A 24406-nucleotide genomic window follows, 5' to 3' on the forward strand; every position below is an offset into this window, starting at 1 on the left:
TCAGGCCATCACCAGCATGTTCATGAATTATTCTTCCAATTACACTCTAATTATAAAAACTAGCTTATTAATTAAACTAATCTACTCTGGCAAGATCAGTTACCATACAAAAGCAATGGCTCTTCAAATTACTTTCACAGAAAACAGCATAGAGTTTGTGTTAAAAGTGCATTTTCACTTACTTGTGGTTATTACAGACTTTGATCAAGGCAGAAATTCTAGAAATACAATGAATCCTGACAATTTAAATAAAAACAGCTCTTTAGTCATGGCTCATTATTCTTCCTTTCTGACAGCCTCTTGCTTCGAACAGTATTACTCTTAGCCAATCAATATTCTATAAAAGGTGCTGAGAATTTTTCATAGAGTAAAATGAAACAGGTATTTTAATACCATTTTAAGCTCAGCACAATTATATTTAAAACTTTAAAATAAAGAAGGAAGACAGAGTACAGGCAAACACATCCATTTTACAAACAAAGTAAATAATACTACTAAAGTGTTCTCTACATCACTCCAAGAGTTTACATATTACAGCTACATCTAAGAGCAATTATTGTAAATTTGTAAAGCACTAAGAAACACAGCAGCACTAGTCAGCAGTCAGTGCTGTACATTTTGAAAGCATCTAAGGTAGGCAACAAGCATGGTATGGATAGCAAAAAAGAACAGGTAAATGCACACCAGTATGAAAATCTTCAAATACCTTATGGGTAGCCTATTTTAAATGGAAAGATTCTAAATTAATCAAGGAGAAAGGAAGAATACAAGTGAACCATATTAAAAGAGAAGAACAATCTGAATGTGGTAACTCAGATGTCATAAATAACATGAAAAAAAGAATACAATGGGAAGAGAATTATGAGCCTTTTTAAGAATCAGACTACCAATAAAAAGCAGAAAACCAGGGACATTGAGGCAGAAGGTTCATGTGAGCTGAGGAGTTTGAGGCTGCAGTGAGCTATGACCGCGCCACTACTCTCCAGCCTGAGACCCTGTCTCTAAAAAAAGAAGACAGCAGAGAGTAGCCACTGAGCTGAGAACTGCACTATGGCAGAAGACATCAAGACCAAAATCAAGAACTACAGGACTGCCCCTTTTGACAGCCACTTCCCCAATCAGAACCAGACCAGGAATGGCTGGCAGAAATACCTGGACCTCTACCACTGCAAGAAGGCAACGACTGCTGGCCAGGCACGGTGGCTCATGCCTGTAATCCCAGCACTTTGGGAGGCCGAGGCAGGCGGATCACAGGGTCAGGAGTTCAGGTGGGCAGATCACAAGACCAGCCTGGCCAACATAGAGAAACCCTGTCTCTACTAAAAATACAAAAATTAGCCAGGTATGGTGGCACACGCCTGTAGTCCCAGCTACTTGGGAGGCTGAGGCAGGAGAATCACTTGAACCCGGGAGGTGGAGGCTGCAGTGAGCCAAGACCGTGCACTCCAACCTGGGTGACAGAGCAAAACAGTCTCAAAAAGAAAAAAAAAAAAGGAAGGCAACAACTGCTAAAAGGGATCACGTATGGCCAGGTTCAGTGGCTCACGCCTGTAATCCCAGCACTTTGAGAGGCCGTAGCAGGCAGATCAGCAGGCGAGTCCGAAGCAGCAGGAGTTCGAGACTAGCCTGGCCAACATGGCGAAACCCTGTCTCTACTAAAAATACAAAAATTAGCCAGACATGATAGTAGGTACCTGTAATCTCACCTACTCGGGAGGCTGAGGCACTTGAACCTGGGAGGCAGAGGATGCCGTGAGCCAAGATTGCACCACTGCACTCCCGCCTGGGGGAGCCAAGATTGTGCCACTGCACTCCCGCCTGGGTGACAGGGCAAGACTCCATCATTCATTCATACATACATATAAACATATATACATACATACAGAAAGGGGGTGTCTCTGTGAATGGTACCAGCATGTGTACAAGTCTCTCTGCCCTATATCCTGGGTCTCAGCCTGAGACAACCATGGGCAGAAGGCACATCTTTTGTGAAGATGTGAATTGGCTCCACTCCACCTCTGTCCTTCTCCTAGGATGGTAAAGAAGAATCTGGGTATATGGTGATTGATCCCTACCCTGGAATCCTGAATCATGTCTTAATAATTAAAATTCATTGGAAAAGTGATGGGGGTGGGGGAGAAAGCAGCAGCAGCAGGAAATAAAAGAACCTCACTTAGCTCATTGTGACAGGCCCAGGAGGTTGTTGCCCAATATCCACTTTCTCTTCTTCTTCCCAGTAAAAGAAAACCTAAGTTTTAGCTAAGTGCATATCAGAATGAAGACTATGTTTTCTAGCCTCCCTTGCAGCTAGGTGTGGTCATGTGACTAGTTCAAGGCAAGGGACATGAATAAAAGTATTAGGTGTGATTTCTAGGAAACATCCTTATAAGAATTGAGTATATTATTCTTTAAGAACTTCTCCCCACTCCTGGCTGGATATGTATATGAGATGGCTAGAGCACAAGCAGCAAACTTAAGACTACGAGGAAGAGGAAATGTTGAGAATAGCAAGGTGACCAATACAGGAAAAAAAAAAAAAAAAAAAACTAGTCCTCTGATATTACAGAGCATAAAACCAGTCCCAGGCTATTTCTGGACTTCTTTTACATAAGACAAAAAAATAGGCTAATGTTTAAAGCCAGTGTTATTTTATTTTTTTGGTCATAAATCATGGAACATAATCCTAATAAAGAATGTGAAGCCAGGAGTGGTGGCTCAAATCTGTAATCCTAGCACTTTGGGAGGCTAACAGTGGTGGATCGCTCAAGCACAGGAGTTGAAACCAGCCTGGGCAACACAGTGAATCCCTGTGTCTAAAAACAAACAAACAAAAAAATTAGCTGGGCGTGGTGGTACGTGCCTGTAGTTCCAGCTACTCAGGAGGCTGAGGCAGAAGGATTACCTGGGCCCAGGAAGGTCGAGGTTGCAGTAAGCCTTGATTGTGCCACTGCACAGCCTGGGCAACAGGAGTGAGACTCTCTCTCAAAAAAAAAAAAAAATTGTAATAAGAATGAAATTCTACCTCACACCATACACAAACGTTATCTCAAAATGGATCAACAATATAAATGTACGAGATGAAAATACAAAACTCTTAACAGGTATAATCTTCATGACCTTCAATTAGGCTTAGGCAACAGCTTCCCAGATGCAACCAAAGGAAAAAACTAGATAAACTGGACTTTGTCACAACTGTCACAATTTTAAAATTTTTTGCATAAAGGATAATATCAAGAGGTTAAAAAGAAAATCCACAGATGGGAAAAAGTATTTACAAATCATATAATAAGTGATTAATAATAATAATTAAAAAAAGAGGCCGGGCGCGGTTATAGGCTCACGCCTATAATCCCAGCACTTTGGGAGGCCGAGGCGGGTGGATCACGAGGTCAAGAGATTGAGACCATCCTGGTCAACATGGTGAAACCCTGTCTCTACTAAAAATACAAAAAATTAGCTGGGCATGGTGGCGCGTGCCTGTAGTCCCAATTACTCAGGAGGCTGAGGCAGGAGAATTGCCTGAACCCAGGAGGCAGAGGTTGCGGTGAGCCGAGATCGCGCCATTGCACTCCAGCCTGGGTAACAAGAGCAAAAAACTCCATCTCAAAAAAAAAAAAAAAAAATTACAATAATTAAAAAAAGAAAATAAGTGATTAATATCCAGAAAATATAAAGAACTCTTACAATTCAACCACAAAAACACAACCCATTTTAAAATGGGCAATGGATTTGAATATATACTTCTCCAAAGAAGTATAAAAACGGACAATAAGCACATCAAAAGATGCTCAACATCACTAGTCATTAGGAAATAACAAAAACAACAAAAAAACAGTGACATAGCACTTCATACCCAGTAGGATTGGTAAAACTAAAAAGTCAGATTATAGCAAGTGTTGGCGAAGATATGGAGAAATTGGAGTTTACGTATCATATGATTCTACTCATATAAAGTCTAGAATTGGCACACATATAGAGAAAAAGTGGATGAGTAGTTCTTTGGTTTGAGAAGAGCAGGAAGATAGCAGGGTAAAAGTTAAATGGTACAGGTTCTTGTTGAGGTGATAAAAATGTTCTAAAATCACCTGTGGTAATGGTTACATGTATCTGTGTATATACTAAAAACCATCAAATTGTACACTTTGCCAGATGCAGAGGTGCACATCTGTAGTCCCAGTTACTTAAAAGGTTGAGGTCTGAGAATCAAGAGAGCTCAGGAGTTCAAGGCTACAGTGTGCTATAATCATGCCTATGAAGAGCCACTGTAATCTAGCCTGGGCAACACAGTGAGACCCCATCTCTTTAAAAAACAATCCATATACTTTAAGTGGATTAACTGTGTAGTCTCAGGTACTTGAAAGGTTGAGATCTGAGAATCAAGAGAGCTCAGGAGTTCAAAGCTACAGTGTGCTATAATCATGCCTATGAAGAGCCGCTGTAATCCAACCTGGGCAACATAGTGAGACTCCATCTCTTTAAAAAAAATCCATAACTTTAAATGGATTAACTGTGTAGTCTGTGAATTTTATCTCAATTAAGCTGTTTAATAAAAAAAAAGAAATGAAGTAGTTACACTGTGCATTAGTCCATTTTCATGCTGCTGATAAAGACATACCTGATCAAGCCTGTAATCCCAGCACTTTGGGAGGCCGAGGCGGGTGGATCACGAGGTCAAGAGATCGAGACCACCCTGGTCAACATGGTGAAACCCCGTCTCTACTAATACAAAAAATTAGCTGGGCATGGTGGCACGTGCCTGTAATCCCAGCTACTCAGGAGGCTGAGGCAGGAGAATTGCCTGAACCCAGGAGGCGGAGGTTGCAGTGAGCCGAGATCGCGCCATTGCACTCCAGCCTGGGTAACAAGAGCGAAACTCTGTCTCAAAAAAGAAAAAAAAGAAAAAAAAAAAAAAGACATACCTGAGACTGGGAAGAAAAAGAGGCTTAATGGACTTCTGGTTCCATACGGCTGGGAAGACCTCACAATCACAGCAGAAGGCAAGGAGAAGCAAGTCGCGTCTTGCATGGATGGTGGTAGGCAGAGACAGCTTGGGTAGGCAAACTCCCATCTTTAAAACTATCAGATCTCAAGAAACTCATTCATTATCATGAGATTAGCACAGGAGAGACCTGCCCCTGTAATTCAATCACCTCCCACCAGGTTCCTCCTACAACATGTGGGAATTTTAGGAGTTACAATTCAAGATGAGACTTGGGTGGGGACACAGCCAAACCGTATCAACTTGCTATAACATGGATGAACCCTGAAAGCATTAATGCTAACTGAAAGAAGCTAGACACAAAGGACCACATATTGTATTATCCAATTTATATGTAATGTCCAGAATACGTAAATCCATAGAGACAGAAAGTAGATTAGTGGTTGCTATTAAGTTTCTTTTTGGGGTGATGAAAATGTTCTGGAATTGGATAGTGGTAGCAGTTGCACAATCTTGTGAAAATATTAGAAATCACTGAATTGTATTTTTGTTTTTTGTTTTGTTTTGCTTTTTGAGACTGAGTCTTGCTCTGTCACCCAGGCTGGAGTTCAGTGACACAATCTCAGCTCACTGCAACCTCTGCCTTCCAGGTTCAAGAGACTCTCCTGCCTCAGCCTCCCAAGTAGCTAGCCCTCTGTATCCATTGGTTCTGCTTCTATGTATTCAACCAACCGTGGATTGAAAATATTCATGGAAAAAAGTGAATGGCTACAGCTATATTGAACATTTACAGACTTTTTCCTTACCATTATTCCCCAAACAATACAGTGTAACAACTATAGCATTACACTGTATTCGTTATTATTATTTTTTCTTTTTTCTTTTTTTTTGAGGATAGTATCTACTAACAAAGTTAATATATGGATTAAATGAGATGAAGATCTAAAGTACCTAAAACTATCTGAAATTTAACAGGTAGTTTTAGGTTACTTTATTTAATATTTTTTATGTTAAATATTTTTATTTAGTTTTATTTAACATTTAACAATAAATGTTAACTCCCTTCTCTGTTTTGTTACCAACCAGCTCGTTCAGTGCCTTGCACATAAAAGATGCTCAACTGCTCAGTAAATATCGGTGGAATTTAATTAGTACCTCACAGAAATCTATGTAAGTCAAAGTTCTAAGATAAAATTCAAATGCTAGATTTAGATATAAATATTGAGATATGCTCAGGTATTTCTCAGAAAAATATTATACTCAAATATGGTGATGAATAGCACCATTATTTTAGTCAAAGAATCTGATTTTATAACCCATCACCACCACTTACTGCCAGGGTGTACAACCACAGACTATGAGGTTGGTGCAAAAGTAATTGTATTTTTTTACTTTCAATGGCCGCAATTACTTTTGCACCAACCTAATCTTTATCCTGATGAGTATAACAACTCCCACAGAATCAACTGTGAGAACTCAGTGACATACTACATGAGAAGTACTAACAATGCTAAGACAGTGGAGTTCAACAAACACTACTTTAGGTATTTTTTCTAATTTACATATATCGTACTCAATTGATATTTCTGTAGCATTCTTACATAGCATCTTGGAAATATGTATAGATGTAATTTTTTTTTTTTTTTTTAGATGGAGTCTAGTTCTGTCTCCCAGGCTAGAATGCAGTGGCATGATCTTGGCTCACTGCAACCTCTGCCTCCCAGATTTAAGCAATTCTCCTGCCTGAGTCTCCTGAGTAGCTGGGATTACAGGCACATGCCATCACACCCAGCTAATTTTTTTTATTTTTAGTAGAGATGAGGTTTCACCATGTTGGCTAGGCTAGTCTCCAACTCCTGACCTCAGGTGATCCACCTGCCTCAGCCTCCCAAAGTGCTGGGATTACAGGCATGAGCCATCATGCCCGGCCTATAGATGTAATTATGTTTAAGGTGCTCTTTGGTAAATTGTTCATCTCAGTAACTTTTATGTGAATGCTGATAATCCTAGCATCTCCCTAAATTGTTCCATTTACACCATAAATTTACTTTTCCTGCCTTCTAAAGGGATAATGCAAGGGATTCTAAACCACGGCATAAGCCTGGAATTCCTTAGATTACCCCTTTAGGAAGAGAAATAATGTTTCCAAGTTCAGACTTTGGCTTAAACTTCAAATTGTCCCAAAAATGGACTAGGGAAATCACACAAACTGTCTACACCAACAGATCTCTATCTTCAATATATTAAGTGTATCTTTTTTACAGCTACTAGGAAAAACCTCCAATATAATACATAACTAAAGTAGTCTGCTTTCTGTCACCATTAAGATCATAATGAGGCCAGGAGTGGTGGCTCACACCTGTAATCCCAACACTTTGAGAGGCCAAGGCAGGATGATGGCCTGAGCCCAGAACTTCATAATCAGCCTGAACAACATAGTGAAACACCCATCTCTATAAAATTTTAAAAATTAACTGGAGGCAAGGTGTGGTGGCTCATGCCTGTAATCCCAGCACTTTGCACTTTGAGAGGCTGAGGTGGGAGGATCACTTGAGCCTAGAAGTTTGAGACCAGCCTGGGCAACATGGGGAGATGCCATCTCCACAAAAAATTAAAAAAATCAGTCAGGCACTGTGGTGAGTGCCTGTGGCCCCAGTTACTTGGGTTGCTGAGGTGGAAAGATCACTTGAGCCTGGGAGGTCAAGGCTGCAGTGAGCCGTGATAGTGACACTGCACTCCTGCACTCCTGCCTGGGTGACAGAATAAGATCCTTGTCTTTCTTTTTTCTTTTTTCTTTTTTTTTTGAGACAGAGTTTCGCTCTTGTTACCCAGGCTGGAGTGCATGGCGCGATCTCGGCTCACTGCAATTTCCGCCTCCAGGGTTCAGGCAATTCTCCTGCTTCAGCCTCCTGAGTAGCTGGGATTACAGGGACGCACCACCATGCCCAGTTAATTTTTTGTATTTTTTAGTAGACGGGGTTTCACCATATTGACCAGGATGGTCTCAGTCTCTTGACCTCGTGATCCACCCGCCCGGCCTCCCAAAGTGCTGGGATTACAGGCGTGAGCCACCGCGCCCGGCCCGATCCTTGTCTTTAAAAAAAAAAAAAAAAAAAAAAAAACTATAATAAGATAGAACAGAAAACTACAGCTCAGAAGCCCAAATATTCCTGATAAGAGTGGATTTCCAACTTGAAGGACTCCATTTTGGAATGAGAGAAAGCACACCTTTAAAAGATGTTATGTAAATAATGGACATTAACTATTTTGTTGATAATGATCAAATACAACAAAATAAATACATAAAATAAACGATCATTTTGGCTACAAACATGGCATGTTTATGTGACCACTTCTAAACGTCTCTGGGACACTAGCCATCTCTGACATGCCTTCAAAAGGCAGGTACCAAAAGAAAAGGCAGACACAGAGAAAACCATCCCTATTCAATCTACATATAATCTTTTTTTTTTTTTTTTTTTTTTAAGACAGAATTTCGCTCTTGTTGCCCAGGCTGGAGAGCAATGGCACTATCTCGGCTCACTGCAACCTCTGCCTCCTGGGTTTAAACAATTCCCCTGCCTCAGCCTTCTGAGTAGCTGGGATTACAGGCATGTGCCATCATGCCTGGCTAATTTTAAATTTTTAGGAGAGATGGGGTTTATCCATGTCGGTCAGGCTGGTCTCAAACTCCTGACCTCAGATGATCCATCTGCCTCTGCCTCCCAGTGTTGGAATTACAGGTGTGAGCCACCGTGCCCAGCCTATATCTGATCTTTTAAAACCACTGCCTGGTAAAACTCCTTGGAATTCATAATCTTTTCTTCCCTCTACCCCCGAGACAGAGTCTTGCTCTGTCGCCCAAACTGGAGTGCAATGGCATAATCTCAGCTCACTGTAACCTCCACTGCCCAGGTTCAAGCAATTCTCCTGTCTCAGCCTCCCAAGTAGCTAGAATTACAGGTACGTGCTATCATATCTGGCTAATTTTTGTATTTTTAGTAGAGATGGAGTTTCACCATGTTGGCCAGGCTGGTCTCAAACTCCTGACCTGAAGCGATCCACCTGCCTCAGCCTCCTAGAGTGCTGGGATTAGAGGTGTGAGTCACCGGGCCTAGCTAGAATTCATGATCTTTTCAATAACACTACTCACCCTCACCCACATAGCACAGCTCAAAAAACTGCTCTGGAGGAAAGTCTAACTTGAAAACTCAATCTAAAATGTAAAAAAAACCTCAGTATCTTCTTGGGGGAAAAAAAAAAAATGAAACCAGGAAGGAAACACTAATCTATACTAAACAGAAGAGATGGTATGTAACATCCTTTCCTTTAAGAATGACAGAAAGGGCCAGGTACTGTGGCTCATGCCTATAATCCCATCAACTCAGGAGGCCAAGGCAGGAGGACCACTTGGAGGTTGCACTGAGCCAAGATTGTGCCACTGTACTCCAGCTTGGGCAAAAGAAAAGCCAAGCCTCTCATCATGTTCACTTAGCAAAAAACAAAAATATTACAACAAATCCAGAGAAGTGATTGCTTCTGCCAATCTGAAGGGAAGAGGAAACAAGACAGTCCAGACCTCAATGTTGCTGACCAGGAGGGCTTCACAGTATAACTTGTTCTAGATAGCTGAGGTAGGTGATTACCACTTTAATTTTTAACTTGCATGTAAAACGTTACATAAACTTTTTTTACCCCCTCCCCTATATAAACTTTTTAAATAATCACATAGGCTACAATTATAACAAAAAGTAATACATGCTGTATGATTCCACTTATATCAGGTAACTAGAGTGGTCAAAATCATTAGACACAAAGTAGAATGGCAGTTTCCAGCGGGGAAGGAGGAGGAGGGAATTGGGACTTATTTGTTTAATGGGTGTAGAGTTTCAGTTTTACAAGCTGAAAAGAGTTCTGGAGATGGATGGTGATATTTTCACAACATTATGTATGTGTATAATACCACTGAACTATACACTTAAAATGATTAAGATGGTAAATTTCATGTGTATTTTACCACAATAAATGAAAATGGGGGTAAGAAAGTAATAGTAAGGATGACATGACCCCAGAATACCATTTTAAAAGCATCAATTAGACAGCAAAAAGAACAGAGCTGTGTGATAGCAGGGCATGAGAGGCAGCAGAGTATGCAATCAGGAGGCTACAGGAAAAGTCTGAGAGACAGATGGAGGTGACTTTGCCAAGGGCCGTAGTTGGGCAGATAGATATAGTCAGACTTGGGATATATTTTAAAGCCTGAGTTAAAATTTCATGAACATAAATCCTAACACAGTATTTTTAATTGCAATTCATAATACACTGGTCACAGAATCAATTTAGTAGGCTAACATCAACATTTTACAATTAAATAAAATGGAATAAAATATAAACGATCAGATTACATTATACCTTAAAAGGTAAGTATTATTTCATGACACTTTTACTTTAGGTATCTATATACTTATGTGTGTACTGGGTCTCAATGTAAAATACATCTCGAACTATGAACCTCAGGCAAAAATGTTTGAGAAACATTGCCGTAGAGACTGATAAAATGGTAGGTGGAAGTCGAGAATACGTATTTTTTAAAAAAATCTTCAAAGTCCTACATTAGGCTCAAGTGAAACAAGCTACAACAAGTTAAATTACATACCTAATAAAATCTTATTGATCTGCCAACCAAATACATCATTTGCCCTTTAAAAAAAAAAAAAAAAAAAAAAGGAAAGAAAGAACAGTACAAGCAATATCCAGGCATCACTGGAATGCTGGGCACAAACTGTATTATTTCTATCAACCATGAAGATACAAAGATTACTAAAGGAATAATGCCAATTTTCTTTAACCACTACACCACTCTAGCCATTCGACTACTCTTTAATTTTAGAAGTTAAACCCCACCAAAACACATTCATAATGGCAAACACCTTCAGAATCTTCAGGAAAACACCTTACTCTCCCAACTGAGAAAACATAGCCTAATTCCCCATGAATAATTCAGAGATTATATACTACAGCTCTGAATGATTCTTTCAAGAAGCTTCCTATCTTGAGAAATAACTCTTTTTTCATTTATCAGGTCTTTATTAAAAATAAGCTGTCCAAAATTATTTGACCTTTATGGAATATACAAACAAGTTTATGCACCAGGCTTCATTTCCTCTGTGGTAGGTTTTTTTCAGCTGCTGGTGTCTTGGTAGCTGCTGCCCTTTTTCCCACCAGAGGTTTCTTCTGCTTAACACCAACAACCTTCTTTCCTTTCTTTCCTACCACAGGCTTCTTGACTGCAACCCCCCTTCTCAACTGATTTGGCCTCTAGTGCTGTTGCTTTGGCTGCTGCTGCTGGCTTATCCACCTGGAGTTTGTGATTGCTGGCCTGGCAAAGAACGGTGTTGTGGTGCCTGGTCTTTGCATATTGGTTTAGCTTCAACATGATTCTCAGGTTTTTCAGGGGTTCTTCCTAAGGACTCTATGATGAATCTTCCTGCAACGTGCTCAAAAGGCTTTGGATGTCTGGGCTTTTAAAGATTCTCTTAAGGTCTACATTGATCATCTTGCAGATGCAAAGACTGCAGTTACGCTTGAAGAAGCAGCTTTACAAGTGTCACACAATTCTCTAACTTTTAGAAAGCACTTTCAGTCCAAATACAGAAACATCCCACATGCCCATCAGGAGCAAGTTTCAAAATGTTTACTTTGCTTACATTAAACAGAGTTAATTCTGGGAATGTTTCTAAAGGCATTGACAATACAATCATCTTCATTACAGACGATGCAGGGTCCCTTGAGCTGGATACAATGGTTTTTCATTTTGCCCTTGCCAGCTCTCATGTGCTAACAGGCAGAGCCCTTTTTTATATCATTCCAGGCTTTAAGTTTCTTATGTGGCAAAACAGCCTCCTTGATTGTCTTGTAGCCTTCGACTTTATCTCTGACAACCAAAAAAAGCTCAGAAACTTCCTTAATATGATGACCTTTAGACATGACCAGCGCTGGTAAGGCAGAGGCAGCCAGGGCAGAACAGATAACGTATCGTTTTTTGGGTTGTGTTCACTCTACAGGGCCAACAGTGCCAGGTTTCGGTTGGTGCAAACGTGTGGCCTCCATGACAGATATTTCCAAAATCACTCTGGGCAGAACAGTGAGTCCTACCACCTCAAACTCTGGGAATTTTAGACACAACTCTGTCAGTACCCCAAGACTCAGCACTGCTCTGACAACCTGCTAATTCACTAACAGAATAGGACTGTCTGTTGTTTTTGTGCAAGTTGGTATGAACAAAGTTCACAGTAGCTGGTGGAATGGGAGCCTTAAATACAGGAGGCATAGTGACATTTTTGCCAGATGACTCCCCCTTTTTTAGTACACCCATAACAGTGGATGAGCACATGCCATGGTAAGGAGAGAAGGCCACACTCTCACTCTAACATTACTACTATTATTATTTTGAGACAGAGTCTTGCTCTATTGCCCAGGCTGGAGTGCAGTGGCACGATCTCGGCTCATTGCAACCTCTACCTCCTGGGTTCAAGCGATTCTCCTGCCTCAGTCTCCTGAGCAGCTGGGATTATAGGCACACACCACAATGCCTGGCTAATTTTTGTATTTTCAGTAGAGATGGGATTTCACCATGTGAGTCAGGCTGGTCTTGAACTCCTGACCTTGTGATATGCCTGCCTCAGCCACCCAAAGTGCTGGGATTACAGATGTGAGCCACCATGCCCAGCCTCAACTTTTTTTTTATAACTAAGATAAAACATATTTTGGGTGAACAATTCTGAGTTTTCTCCACCAAATGCCAGTGGTGCATCTCCCACCCACAGTCACTTAACAACCAAAAATGCCCCATACTTTTCCAAATACCCTTTGAAGATATGGTACCTTCCCCATAGAGAATCACTGAAAAATTTAGTTGATTAACTGTCCTTAGATCAATAAATTGCCACTTAATGAACTTTGGCCTCCAATTCAGGTCAGAGATAAAGGCAGTAACAGTGCCTTGAACTTAACCATGTCCAATGTACACATTAAGATGATATAGCCTGGGCCAGGAGCATTGGCTCACACCTATAATCCCAAAGCTTTGGGAAGCTGAAGCCAGAGGATTGCTAGAGCCCAGGAGTTTGAGATCAGCCAGGGCAACAGAGCGAGACTCCATCTCCACAAAAAATTTAAACATTACCCAGGCTTAGTGGCACGTGCCTGCAATCCTAGCAACTGAGGAGGCTGAGGCAGGATGATTGCTTGAGCCCATGAGTGCAAAGCTGCTGTGAGCTATGATTGCACCACTACATTGCAGCCTGGGAAAACAGAGTAAGACCTTGTCTCTGAGGAAAAAAAAAAAGATGATGCAGTCTGCAGTAGAAATAATATTTACCAGGGCCAGGCGCGGTGGCTCACGCCTGTAATCCTAGCACTTTGGGAGGTCGAGGCGGGTGGATCACGAGGTCAAGAGATCGAGACCAACCTGGTCAACATGGTGAAACCCCGTCTCTACTAAAAAAATACAAAAAATTAGCTGGGCACTGTGGTGCGTGCCTGTAATCCCAGCTACTCAGGAGGCTGAAGCAGGAGAATTGCCTGAACCCAGGAGACGGAGGTTGCGGTGAGCCGAGATCGCGCCATGCACTCCAGCCTGGGTAACAAGAGCGAAACTCTGTTTCAAAAAAGAAAAAAAAGAAAAGAAATAATATTTACCATTTTTTATCATAGCATTAGGCAGTCCCTAAGTGCTGTATTCAAAGTAAACGTAGACATGGTGGGGGAAGAGGTATGGTTAACATATGGATTCTACAAGTATCCTAAAAAAGTGAATCTAATTCCTTCCCCCCAAGATTGGGACAGAGACAATTACATAAGAAATGTCTATTATTATTTCCTCAAGTAACGTCTATAAGGTACATTTATATGTCGTATGTATGCATGTATAGTACATAGATATAAGGAAAAGTCACTGCCTATTATGTGACAAGTTTCATCAGACTGAGAATAATAATATACAACCTTACTAAACATCTATGACCAGAAAAAAACGCCAAATGCCTATTTAATCCTCATAAAATCTTATGAGGTATTACTATTCTATTTTACAAAGGAGAATACTGAAGTACAGAGAGGTTAAGTAACTGCCGCACCAGGGTTCAAACCCAGGTAACTCCAGACCCCTCAGTAAAAGCTGTATTGTTCCAAGGCATACCCGAGAAGAGTAGAGGAAGGAATTTTTAACAGCAGGAAATAACTTGTCTGAAAACTATGAAAAATGCTAATACTCTACTAAAGTGCAACTATGAAAAGGTTATCAGCAAAAATTCCTTATGACCCAAGGAAAACTAGATTTGCATCCCAAGGCTCTTAAAACAACTGTATTTAAACTCTGCACTTAAAAATTCACATTACAGAGAAGCTCAAATTAAATTAATTCTGAACTTCATTTTTTGCATATCGTCTTTCACATAATACTCAATTTTTAAACACTGTTAGCCAGGTTAGCTTGTTGCTCTAAGAAGATGTATTGCTACTGCGACAACTACGTGGCAAAAGGGGAAAAGACCGCTTACAATGGATAAATTTGGCAGACAGGAACTTAACCAAATAATGAGATTTTAACATCACCATTAATGAGACAAACCAACACAGTAGGTAGGCCAGACTTTAAAAAGCTCAAGTGTGGCTGGGCGCTGTGGCTCATGCCTGTAATCCCAGCACTTTGGGTGGGCGGATCACAAGGTTAGGAGTTTGAGAGCAGCCTGGCCAACATGGTGAAACCCCATCTCTACTAAAAATACAAAATTAGCCAGGTGTGGTAGCATGCACCTGTAATCCCAGATACTCAAGAGGTTGAGACATAAGAACTGCTTGAACCCAGGAGGTGGAGGTTGCAGTGAGCCGAGATTGCACCATTGCACTCGAGCCTTGGTGACAGAGCAAAATTCTGTCTCAAAAAAAGAAAAAAGCTCAAGGGTACGACAATATTCACACCTTTTACTGAGCATCTGAATACTTATGCACAGAGCAGAATTCTCCAAATTAGCAAATACCTAGTCTGTATACAAGCACAAGAAATAACCAACAAATGATTCCCTTTAGAACTGAATAAACAGCAAATGAAGTGAACAGAAAACCCAGAAATAATAATGAGCTATTACTGACAAGCCTGAGGCATTATAGCATAAGAACTTTCAAAGAAAAAAATAACTTTGAGGCTGGTATGGTGGCTCACGCCTGTAATCCCAGCACTTTGGGAGGTCAAGGAAGGGGGATCACAAGGTCATCAGTTCGAGACCAGCCTGGCCAATATGATGAAACCCCGTCTCTACTAAAAATACACAAATTAGCTGGGCATGGTGGTGGGCCATGGTAATCTCAGCTACTCGAGAGGCTGAGGCAGGAGAATTGCTTGAACCCAGGAAGCAGAGGTTGCAGTGAGCAGAGATTGGGTCATTGCACTTCAGCCTGGGCAACAGATCAAGACTCCATCTCAAAAAAAGAAAAAAAAAAAACTTTGAATAAAAGCTAAATCCCTTCTTTTCAAGGTGATACGTTTTAAAAAGTGTTGAGAAAATGTAGTAAAAATGACAAAAGACTTGTATGTTTGACCGGTAATAAGAAACTAACTTATAAAGAAGAGGAGAAAAAGACATGCAATTCGCAGAGTGATGGAAAACTTTTGAGTGGAGGAAGATTAAATATGATGCAGAATTTAATAAAATGAGTGCCTTCCTTTATGGGAAGTCAAAAAGTGATATTTCCAAGGGATCTTTTTGGGGTATTAGAAATGTAATACTGGAGGGAGGTAATGGTTGTGCATCTTCACACAATTACTAAAAATAAACTGTACACTTCAAACAGGCAAATTCTGTAGTATATAAATTATACCTCAATAAAGCTCTTCTTAGAGAACTAGTATTTGTTCAACAAAGCAAGAAGAAAAAATTATATTAAGTTTATGTCACTAAACCATAAAAAGGAAGTGACCAAGAGGAAAAGTAGAGTAATTCATTCAACAGACAGAAAAATAAAAATGGAAATATTCATAGATTAAGAAATGTTAATGTGTCCATTTCAGCCCTTAAAAAGACAGTATACAAAGTATCTCCAGGTAATTCTGCTGCTCTTATCCAGATGTTCTTCTCCTTTCATAGACTAACCTATCCTTTCATACATAAATTAAACTGAAGAAAGACTTTCATTTCATATCACCTAGGAGAGAGTTGAACAATTATTCTGACCCCCAATTACTGCATGCTGAAAGACCTAGAGATGGTACCTCACATAAGAGAAGAATTTCAAGAGAAAATTTTAAAACAGAAAATAAAATTTATAATTGTTTTAAAAGAATGTGTGGGCCAGGCATGGTGGCTCACACCTGTAAATCCCAACACTTTGGGAGGCCAAGGTGGAAGAATCACTTGAGGCCAGGAAATCAAGACCAACCCAGACAACCAGTGAGACCTGGTATCTACAAAAAAAAAAAAAAATTTTTTTTTTAATTAGCCAGGCATGTTGGCACATGCCTGCAGTCCTAGCTACTCTGGAGGCTAAGGCAGAAGGATCACTTGAACCCAGGAGTTCAAGCTACAGTGAGCTGTAATTGTTCCACACTGCACTCTAGCCTGGGTGACAAATCAAAACCCTGTCCCTTAAGAAAAAAAAAAAAAGGGGGAGGGAATTTTTTTTTTTTTTTTTTGAGACAGGGCCTTACTCTGTCACCCAGGCTGGAATGCAGTGACATAATCACAGCTCACTACAGCCTTGACCTCCCAGGCTAAAGCAATCCCCCCACCTCAGCTGGGACTACAGGCACATGTCACCATGCCTGGCTAATTTTTTTGATGATTTTGTAGAGACAGGGTTTCACCATGTTGCCCAGGCTGGTTTCAAACTCCTGGACTCAAGCAATTCACCCACCTCAACCTCCCAAAGTGCTAGGATTACAGGCACGAACCACCATGCCCAGCCTGGTAATTTCTTTACAACCATAATGACAACAGTAATTCCCTCAACCAGGTGGAAGAAGCCAAATGGGGAACTTTTTTGGTATTTTTGGAGAAGATTAATTTGCATCGGCTCAGGGACTTTTGCAGAAGTTTCCCAAAACAACTGTACTTTTTTACTCCATTTGCAGATACAGAGATCAAGCAAAACTGTACCTATAAACAACCCCAATTCACATTTGCTTTGAGCTCTGAAAATATTAACCTATACTGACCTCCCCTGCACCAACTTCAGCAAATCCTAGGTCAAGAGTCTCAACTTCCCAAAACAGCACAGGTGTCTCTAATTTCAGACCTGCTAGTCTCTGCCCTGCCTTTGGCTAAATCAGTAGCAGACTTCTCCCCTCCCCGCAAAAAAAGAGAAAAGAAAAATACTAACTCATAGAAGTATTTTCTTTCCTTCTCCATGAAACAAATGAACGTAAAACACTACACAATTCTACTTCCTCTAAATGACTATTATAAATAGTTCAAGACACTGATGGTCACAACATTATTCACCTAGACTCGAAAAACTGTAGTATCAATGAACTTGATGTATTTCAATAAAAGGACATACATGAAAATTTATGGTATAATGCCTGATTCCAACAGGAATTCAGTAAAAGTTGGTACCTTTCTTTACTTTCCATTAATTTTTATCACACAGCATTTCCATGAAATAGTTTGTTTTTTATTATCCCAATATAAAAGTGTTAACAATAGAAGAAAGGTAATTTCCTGACTGACCACACACAGATCAAACACAGAAAATTCAGACCACTAGATGATGATGAAGGGATTCATTTACTGAAGTTAAACTTTAATCTACTCTCTTCGACTCCCCTTCCTAGACAGCAGTGTCAATTCCAAGGCCATGTTCCTTCTGCTATGGGAAGTGGCTACACTCTTTTTCCCTGCAGCAATGTACTAAAGGTTTCTCTTCTTTGTGACTGAGAGAAAGCCACAAGTGTCGATGCAACAAGAGTCCAGACTGACATCAACCCATAGAACCCTGCATACAAGTTTACAGGATTCCTGGTTGGAGGGTTGTGGGAGTACTGTTTTGACTGTCAAGTTTCCTCTCCCACTGGGCCAGGTCTCCTGAACCAACAAGCAAGGGAATCTCAACATACTTATGGTGACAGAAAACTAGAACTACATGAACCAGCACTAGCCTTTACCTTGACAGGAAACATTCTAACAGAAATAGTTTTGCAGAGCTGTGTGAAGTGCCATCTATAGCTCTTTTTGCAGACATCTGACATAAGACAGATATATGAGCCAAAGCTGTATCTGGTGTACTTTTGTTCAGGCCCCGGATTTTAAGATAGGAACAAAGCATGCTGTGTCAAATCAAACTCTAGTGGTTACAGATGGACAGATCCTGTCATCAGCAACAAAATTTATAGTTGCCAGTAATGCCCTGGCTACTGTCAGGTCAGGCCCTTTGTTGCATTTAGTCTACCATTCATGCAAGCTACTGAATTTTAAAGTGATCAGAATAAGCTAGCCTACCATTACCTACCACCCTAAACTGGTTTACATTACGGCTCCAATACAAAAACTTCTGCCTCAGGGACTGGATAAAGAGGTAGAGGTATGCAGGGGTGGGTACATGTGTAAATTCATGGTTCTGTTCTATGATCACCAAAATTTTACATTGGATATGCTGTTTCTTAGCATTCTCTACATTCTAACAAGATACTAGATGGAATCCACAACATTAGAGAAACCACGGGACAGACCATTATGGGGCATGATGAGTGAGACTGAAAAAGATAATGTTCCCCCAAACAACAGTCAAATCTGATCTATTCCAGGTCAGTATAAGTGAAGATGCTAACAACCACATTAGGAAAGGAAGGAGGGAAGAGTAAATAAATCTGGGACCTACCTTGCTTACAATTCCCACAGACAGTTGAAACTGAATTCCATGCCAACCATACCCTCCGATCACTAAAACACAAACAGAAAAATACAAGTTCATGCAATATAAACAGTTCTTCCAATTCCTAAAAGGTATTTGGTTTCAAAGGTAAGAAGCTGTTTCTTATCTCCTTTCAATCCTCTCCATGCCTACAACAATGTTAAGAGATCTGTCATTGGTGGTCAGGCAAGGTGGCTCATGCCTATAATCCCAGCATTTTGAGAGGCCGAGGCATGTGGATCCACAAGGTCAGGATATCAAGATCATCCAGGCCAACACAGTAAAACCCCGTCTCTACCAAAAATACAAAAATTAGTCAGGCATGGTGGCGTGTGCCTGTAGTCCCAGCTACTCTGGAGGCTGAGGCAGGACAATCACTTGAACCTGGGAGGCGGAGGTTGCAGTGAGCCAAGATTGCACCACTGCACTCCGGCCTGGGTGACAGACCAAGACTCTGTTTCAAAAAAAAAAAAAAGAGTCTGTCACTGGTAAAAAGGCCAGTATAAGATAAGTGGAGTTTAAATGATAGGTAACACTAACTGAGCACTTCCTGTATTCTAGATACTGTTTCAAGTGCTTAAATATCAAAAACTAATTCTCACAACAACTCTATGAGACAAGTATTTTTGTCTCATTTTACATCCAAATGACTGTCCTATACTTCTGAAAATTGCTCTTATTGGTGTTAAGAAATGCCTTTTACATAAACACAGGCAATCTCTACCACCATAGCTGGGTTATCTTAATGGTTTGTATCTATAAGGGTTCCATATTCATCATTTACTTCTTAAGTCTTCACAATGTGATAAGCACTAATACCAGGTGCTGAAAAGGATTCATTCTCTTCCCTTAAGGAGCTGAGAAACTAGCTGGACAGATCAGACAAAACAAAAAACAGTTCAAGAAATGGAAGTCTCTTTATGAGGTATAATACAGCCTCTTTGTGAAATCATTCACCGTAAAAAATTGTTAAGCTCTGGGAAAAAGGGAGGAAGGCTTTACAAAAGAGATGCCCTAAAGCTGGACCTTTAAAAATAAGTTAGATTGGCCAAGAGTGAAGAAAGTCTTTCCAGGCAAGGAAAAGAGAACAAATACATGACAACAGAGACAGAATCAGTGGTATATGTAAAGTTGTGTGTATGATTTTTTTTTTTTTTGAGACAAGGTCTCACTCTGTTGCCCAGGCTGGAGTGCAGTGGCATGATCACAGCTCACTGCAGCCTCAACCTCCTGGGATCAACTAATTCTCCCATCTCAACCTCTCAAGTAGATGGAATCCACAAGCACACACTACACATCTAGCTAATTTTTGCATTTGTTATAGAAACGGGGTCTCACTATGTTGCCCAGGTTCATCTCAAACTCCTGAGCTCAAGCCATCCTCCCACCTTGGCCTCCCAAAATGCTGGGATTACAGGCATGAGCTACCATGCCTGGCCCTGAAGCCTTTCATAATTTGATCCCACCCAATCTCACTAGCCTTTGCTCTCTGGCCACTGATGTCCCTTCTTCTCCCCATTACCCACACCAAACTACCTCCTAAAACATACTGTCTTTGATAGTTCTACTGTTTCTCCTACCACCTGGAATGTTCTCTTTTCCCTAGTGGGTAACATTAATCCTGGCATACAGCTAGCACTCAATAAAATATAGCCTCTGTTGTAAATCATTTTTATTAAGATCCAACTGAGGCTGAGTGCAGTGGCCCAGTTGAAAGAAGAAAGACAAAAGAATGTTAATTTAGAGGTTTGACTGGTATCAAAAAAGGAGGGGAAAAAAACAATTCCCAATTAAATGAATGAACTGTGGTTTTTAAGTGGTCCGCCTCAACAGATATGGTTATATACCCTCAAACTGAACACCTATAAAAAGTACCTGTAATCCCAGCACTTTGGGAGGCCAAGGTGGGAGGATCGCTTGAGACCAGGAGTTCAAGACCAGCCTGGCAAACAAGGCAAAACCCCGTCTCTACTAAAAATACAAAAATTAGGCTGGGCATCGTGGCTCACACCTGTAATCCCAGCACTTTGGGTAGCCAAGGCAGGGCAGATCACTTGAGGTCAGGAGTTCGAGACCAGCCTGGCCTACATCGTGAAACCCTGTCTGTACTAAAAATGCAAAAATTAGCTGGGCGTGATGGCACGCCTGTAGTCCCAGCTATTTGGGAAGCTGAGACACGAGAATGGCTTGAACCTGAGAGGCAAAAGTTACAGTGAGCCAAGATCAAGCTACTGCACTCCAGCCTAGATGACAGAGGGAGACTAAAAAAAAAAAAAAAAAAAAAAAAAAAATTAGCTGGGAGTGGTGGTGTACACCTGTAATCCCAGCTACTCAGGAGGCTGAGGCATGAGAATCGCTTGAACCGGGGAGGTGGAAGTTGCAATGAGCCAAGATCAAGCTACTGCACTCCAGCAGCCTAGGCAACAGAGTGAGACTGTCCCAAAAAGAAAAAAAAAAAAAAAAGACAACTGAAACATTTTTCTAAAGTGGTTCCCAACTACCCCAAGTATTACTCTACCTGTCTCTCCTCCATGTTCTCATAGCATCTATTTCTCTGTTAACACAGTTAAAATATTTGGTTGTCCCTAGGTTTTCTTCTTCCTTTCTCTCTTACTTGTCTGAACAGGAATCATCTTTTATACAACGCTGTATCTAGCAAGACCCAGCAGTGCCTAGCAAATAACAGGTGCTCATTATATACTTGCTGACTGAAGGCCCAACCCGCCAGAATTCACAAACTGAATACCATCCATTTAAACAATCTGTTATGTCAAAAGCTAGTGTACTTCTACATTCTCATGAATATGTCTGCTACATAATTACACCAACAATTCATGAACAAAAAATTAAAGTGGATTCGCTGTAACCTCCAACTAACTAGTTTTTGCTTGACAACACAACCAGGTCTTCATCCATGCCAACTAAGACGTAAACAAAAGATAAACTACTTTAGTTGATAATTTAAATATTGTGGTTGGTGATCTTTCTCACTAAAACAGTGCCACAGCTTTGTAAGTAGAGTACCTAAAGGTATTTACATTGGCTTTGTCATGGATAATGGAGGTTACAAATTTAGAAGTCCAAAACAAATCTAAAGTTTATTTTTAGAAGCTTTCCATACGGTAGGAGTTTAAGAAGTAAAACAGCAGCCTTCTTCCCTGCTGAAAGCAGAGGGTAGTAGAGCGCCAAAGGAGCAAACCCTCTTCTGACTCTGTTCTTGGCACTGTTTAATGCAAAGGAAGCAATGTGTAGGGTAAGCATGAGTCTCACTGAAAATCAGTCACCCAGGGCAACAGGCATTTTGAAAGTCTGCGCTATTCAAGGCTTAAGTATTACTTTTATACATGCCCATGTTAATTTAAAACCTATTTATGGCTTGGAACTTAAAAAATGTTCTAATGTGCTAGTTTATCCACATATTAATTGAGTATGCCAGGTTTAAACATGCCAAGCTTAAAATACTCTCCAGATCGTTATGCAAAGGTATGAGCTCAATCTTTTATTCTCAGGAAAAGGAACTTAGGAGAGAATGACTAAAACAATAGTCTTTCAATGAAAGCTACAACAGAAAAAGTCAACTCCTGAATAGTGATGAATTACTGTTTAAAAATATCTGACACATTTCTTACATTAATCTCAAATTAAGATCCTGGATTTTAGTTCAAAGTTGTCAGAGAATGTATTTTTTGGTGGTGGTTCCCCTCCCCTCCTCTCCACTCCCCAGCCTCCTAGACAATGTACCTTGAAATTGATTTCTACATGAGACCATCTTATATAAAGGTTGTTTTAGTCATCCACTGACTAAGCCCCTTTAGAATCCAAGTCTAACTCATTTTATATTGAAATGAATTCTATTTTTATATGAACAGTATTATAACACAAACTCTTTTAATCTTTTATCAGCTTTAGAGAAATGCCAATAAAACCTAGAATAACTATACTTTTATAACAAGAACCTCAGAAACTAACACATCCAATCTTTTCATTTTCAGTCGGGGAACCACAGCACAAGAGTTCAGTGATCTGATAAAAGAAAAACTGGGGCCAGAATCTGATTACTAGTCCAATGCATTTCTTCTACTACATACTACTAAACACACTGTTTTTAAAATTACAACAGAAAAGTTTAAATATCCATTCCCTGAGATTTTTAAAAATTAGATGTGTGCGTCCCCCAAAAATTGGAATATTGTTCCTAAAAAACTTAGGCATTAGAAAACTATAGCAATTATTTTCAATGCTTTTGGCTCAATACATACTCACATAGACTCTCCACTGGAAGTTTAGCTTTTCAAATTTTCCTTACATCCCAAAGGAGATGACAATAATTTTTACAATCTAAGATGACATTAACCTTATCTTCTAAAAACTAAACCTCCCACAAAAAAAAAAAAAAAAGGAATTTCATAGAATTCTGGGTCTTCTTTCAAACAAGCACTTATTTGGAAAGAATGCCATTGACCCATTTTACTGTAGGAGAAGGAAATGCAAAGACTAAAAGGAAAGTTGCCAGGCACAGTGGCTCACACCTGTAACCCCAACACTTTGAGAGGCAGAAGTGAGTGGATTGCTCAAGCCCAGGAGTTTGAGACCAGCCTGGGTAATATGGCAAAAACCCATCTCTACAAAAAATACAAAAATTGCTGGGTGCGGTGGCTCACACCTGTAATCCCAGCACTTTTGGGAGGCCAAGGTGGGCAGATCACGAGGTCAGGAGTTCAAGACCAGCTGGCCAAGATGGTGAAACTCCATCTCTACTAAAAATACAAAATTAGCCTGGCATGGTGGTGGGCACCTGTAATTCCAGCTACTCGGGAGGCTGAGGCAGAGAATTGCTTGAACCTGGGAGGCAGAGGCTGCAGTGAGCCAAGATTGCACCACTATACTCCAGCCTGAGCATGGTGGTGTGTGCCTATAGTCCCAGCTACTCAGGAAGATGAGGTAGGAGGATCACTTGAGCCCAGGAGGTTGAGGTTGCAGTGAGCTGTGATCACATCACTGCACTCCAGCCGGAGCAACAGAGTGTACCCTCTTTTTAAAAAAGAAATAAAAGTAACAAAAATGCAATGGAAGAGAAAAAGGAAAAGGAAGACCAAAAAAAAAAATCAATTTAGAGGTTTGACTGTTATCAAAAAAGGAGAGGGAGAATAACAATTTCCAACTAAATGAATAAACTGTGGGGTTTCTTTGTTTTTTTGTTTTTTTATTTTGAGACGGAGTCTTGTACTGTCACCCAGGGCTGGAGTGCAGTGACTGATCTCAGCTCACTGCAACCTCCACCTCCCAGGTTCAAGCAATTCTCCTGCCTCAGCCTCCCGAGTAGCTGGGATTACAGGCGCACGCCACCACACCCAGCTAAGTTTTTGTATTTTTTCAGTAGAGACGGGGTTTCACTAAGTTTGCCTGGATGCTCTCAAACTCCTGACCTTATGATCCGTCTGCCTCGGCCTCCCAAAGTGCTGGGATTACAGGCGTAAGCCACTGCGCCCAGCCTACTGTGGGATTTCTTTTGAACTGTGGTTTTTAAGCAGTCCACCTCAACAGATATGGTAACGTATCTCC

General features: G+C 40.5%; 1 protein-coding gene and 1 pseudogene across 3 annotated transcripts in view; both read right to left on the reverse strand.

Annotated features, from left to right (window-relative positions):
• The window catches only part of MRTFA (myocardin related transcription factor A), a 204422-nt gene that overhangs the window by 148603 nt on the left and 31413 nt on the right, over positions 1-24406 (reverse strand). The window contains exon 2 of one of the 3 annotated variants that reach the window (XM_012459027.2): positions 18812-18873. The exons of 1 other annotated variant lie outside the window; for it this stretch is intronic. Coding sequence is in view for 1 of the 2 variants with exons in the window: in XM_012459024.3 (XP_012314447.2) it covers positions 18812-18904 (93 nt within the window). In the remaining variant the exon portion in view is untranslated. Of the gene's footprint in view, positions 1-18811; positions 18946-24406 lie in introns of those variants that run through there. One more of the 3 variants, XM_012459024.3, reaches the window with a different exon arrangement.
• LOC105721824 (large ribosomal subunit protein uL4-like) lies at positions 10715-12337 on the reverse strand (annotated as a pseudogene).

This window comes from Aotus nancymaae, unplaced genomic scaffold (genome assembly GCF_030222135.1).
Source record: "Aotus nancymaae isolate 86718 unplaced genomic scaffold, 86718_ANA_hifiasm-v0.15.2.pri h1tg000076l, whole genome shotgun sequence".
NCBI classification, from domain to species: domain Eukaryota; kingdom Metazoa; phylum Chordata; class Mammalia; order Primates; family Aotidae; genus Aotus; species Aotus nancymaae.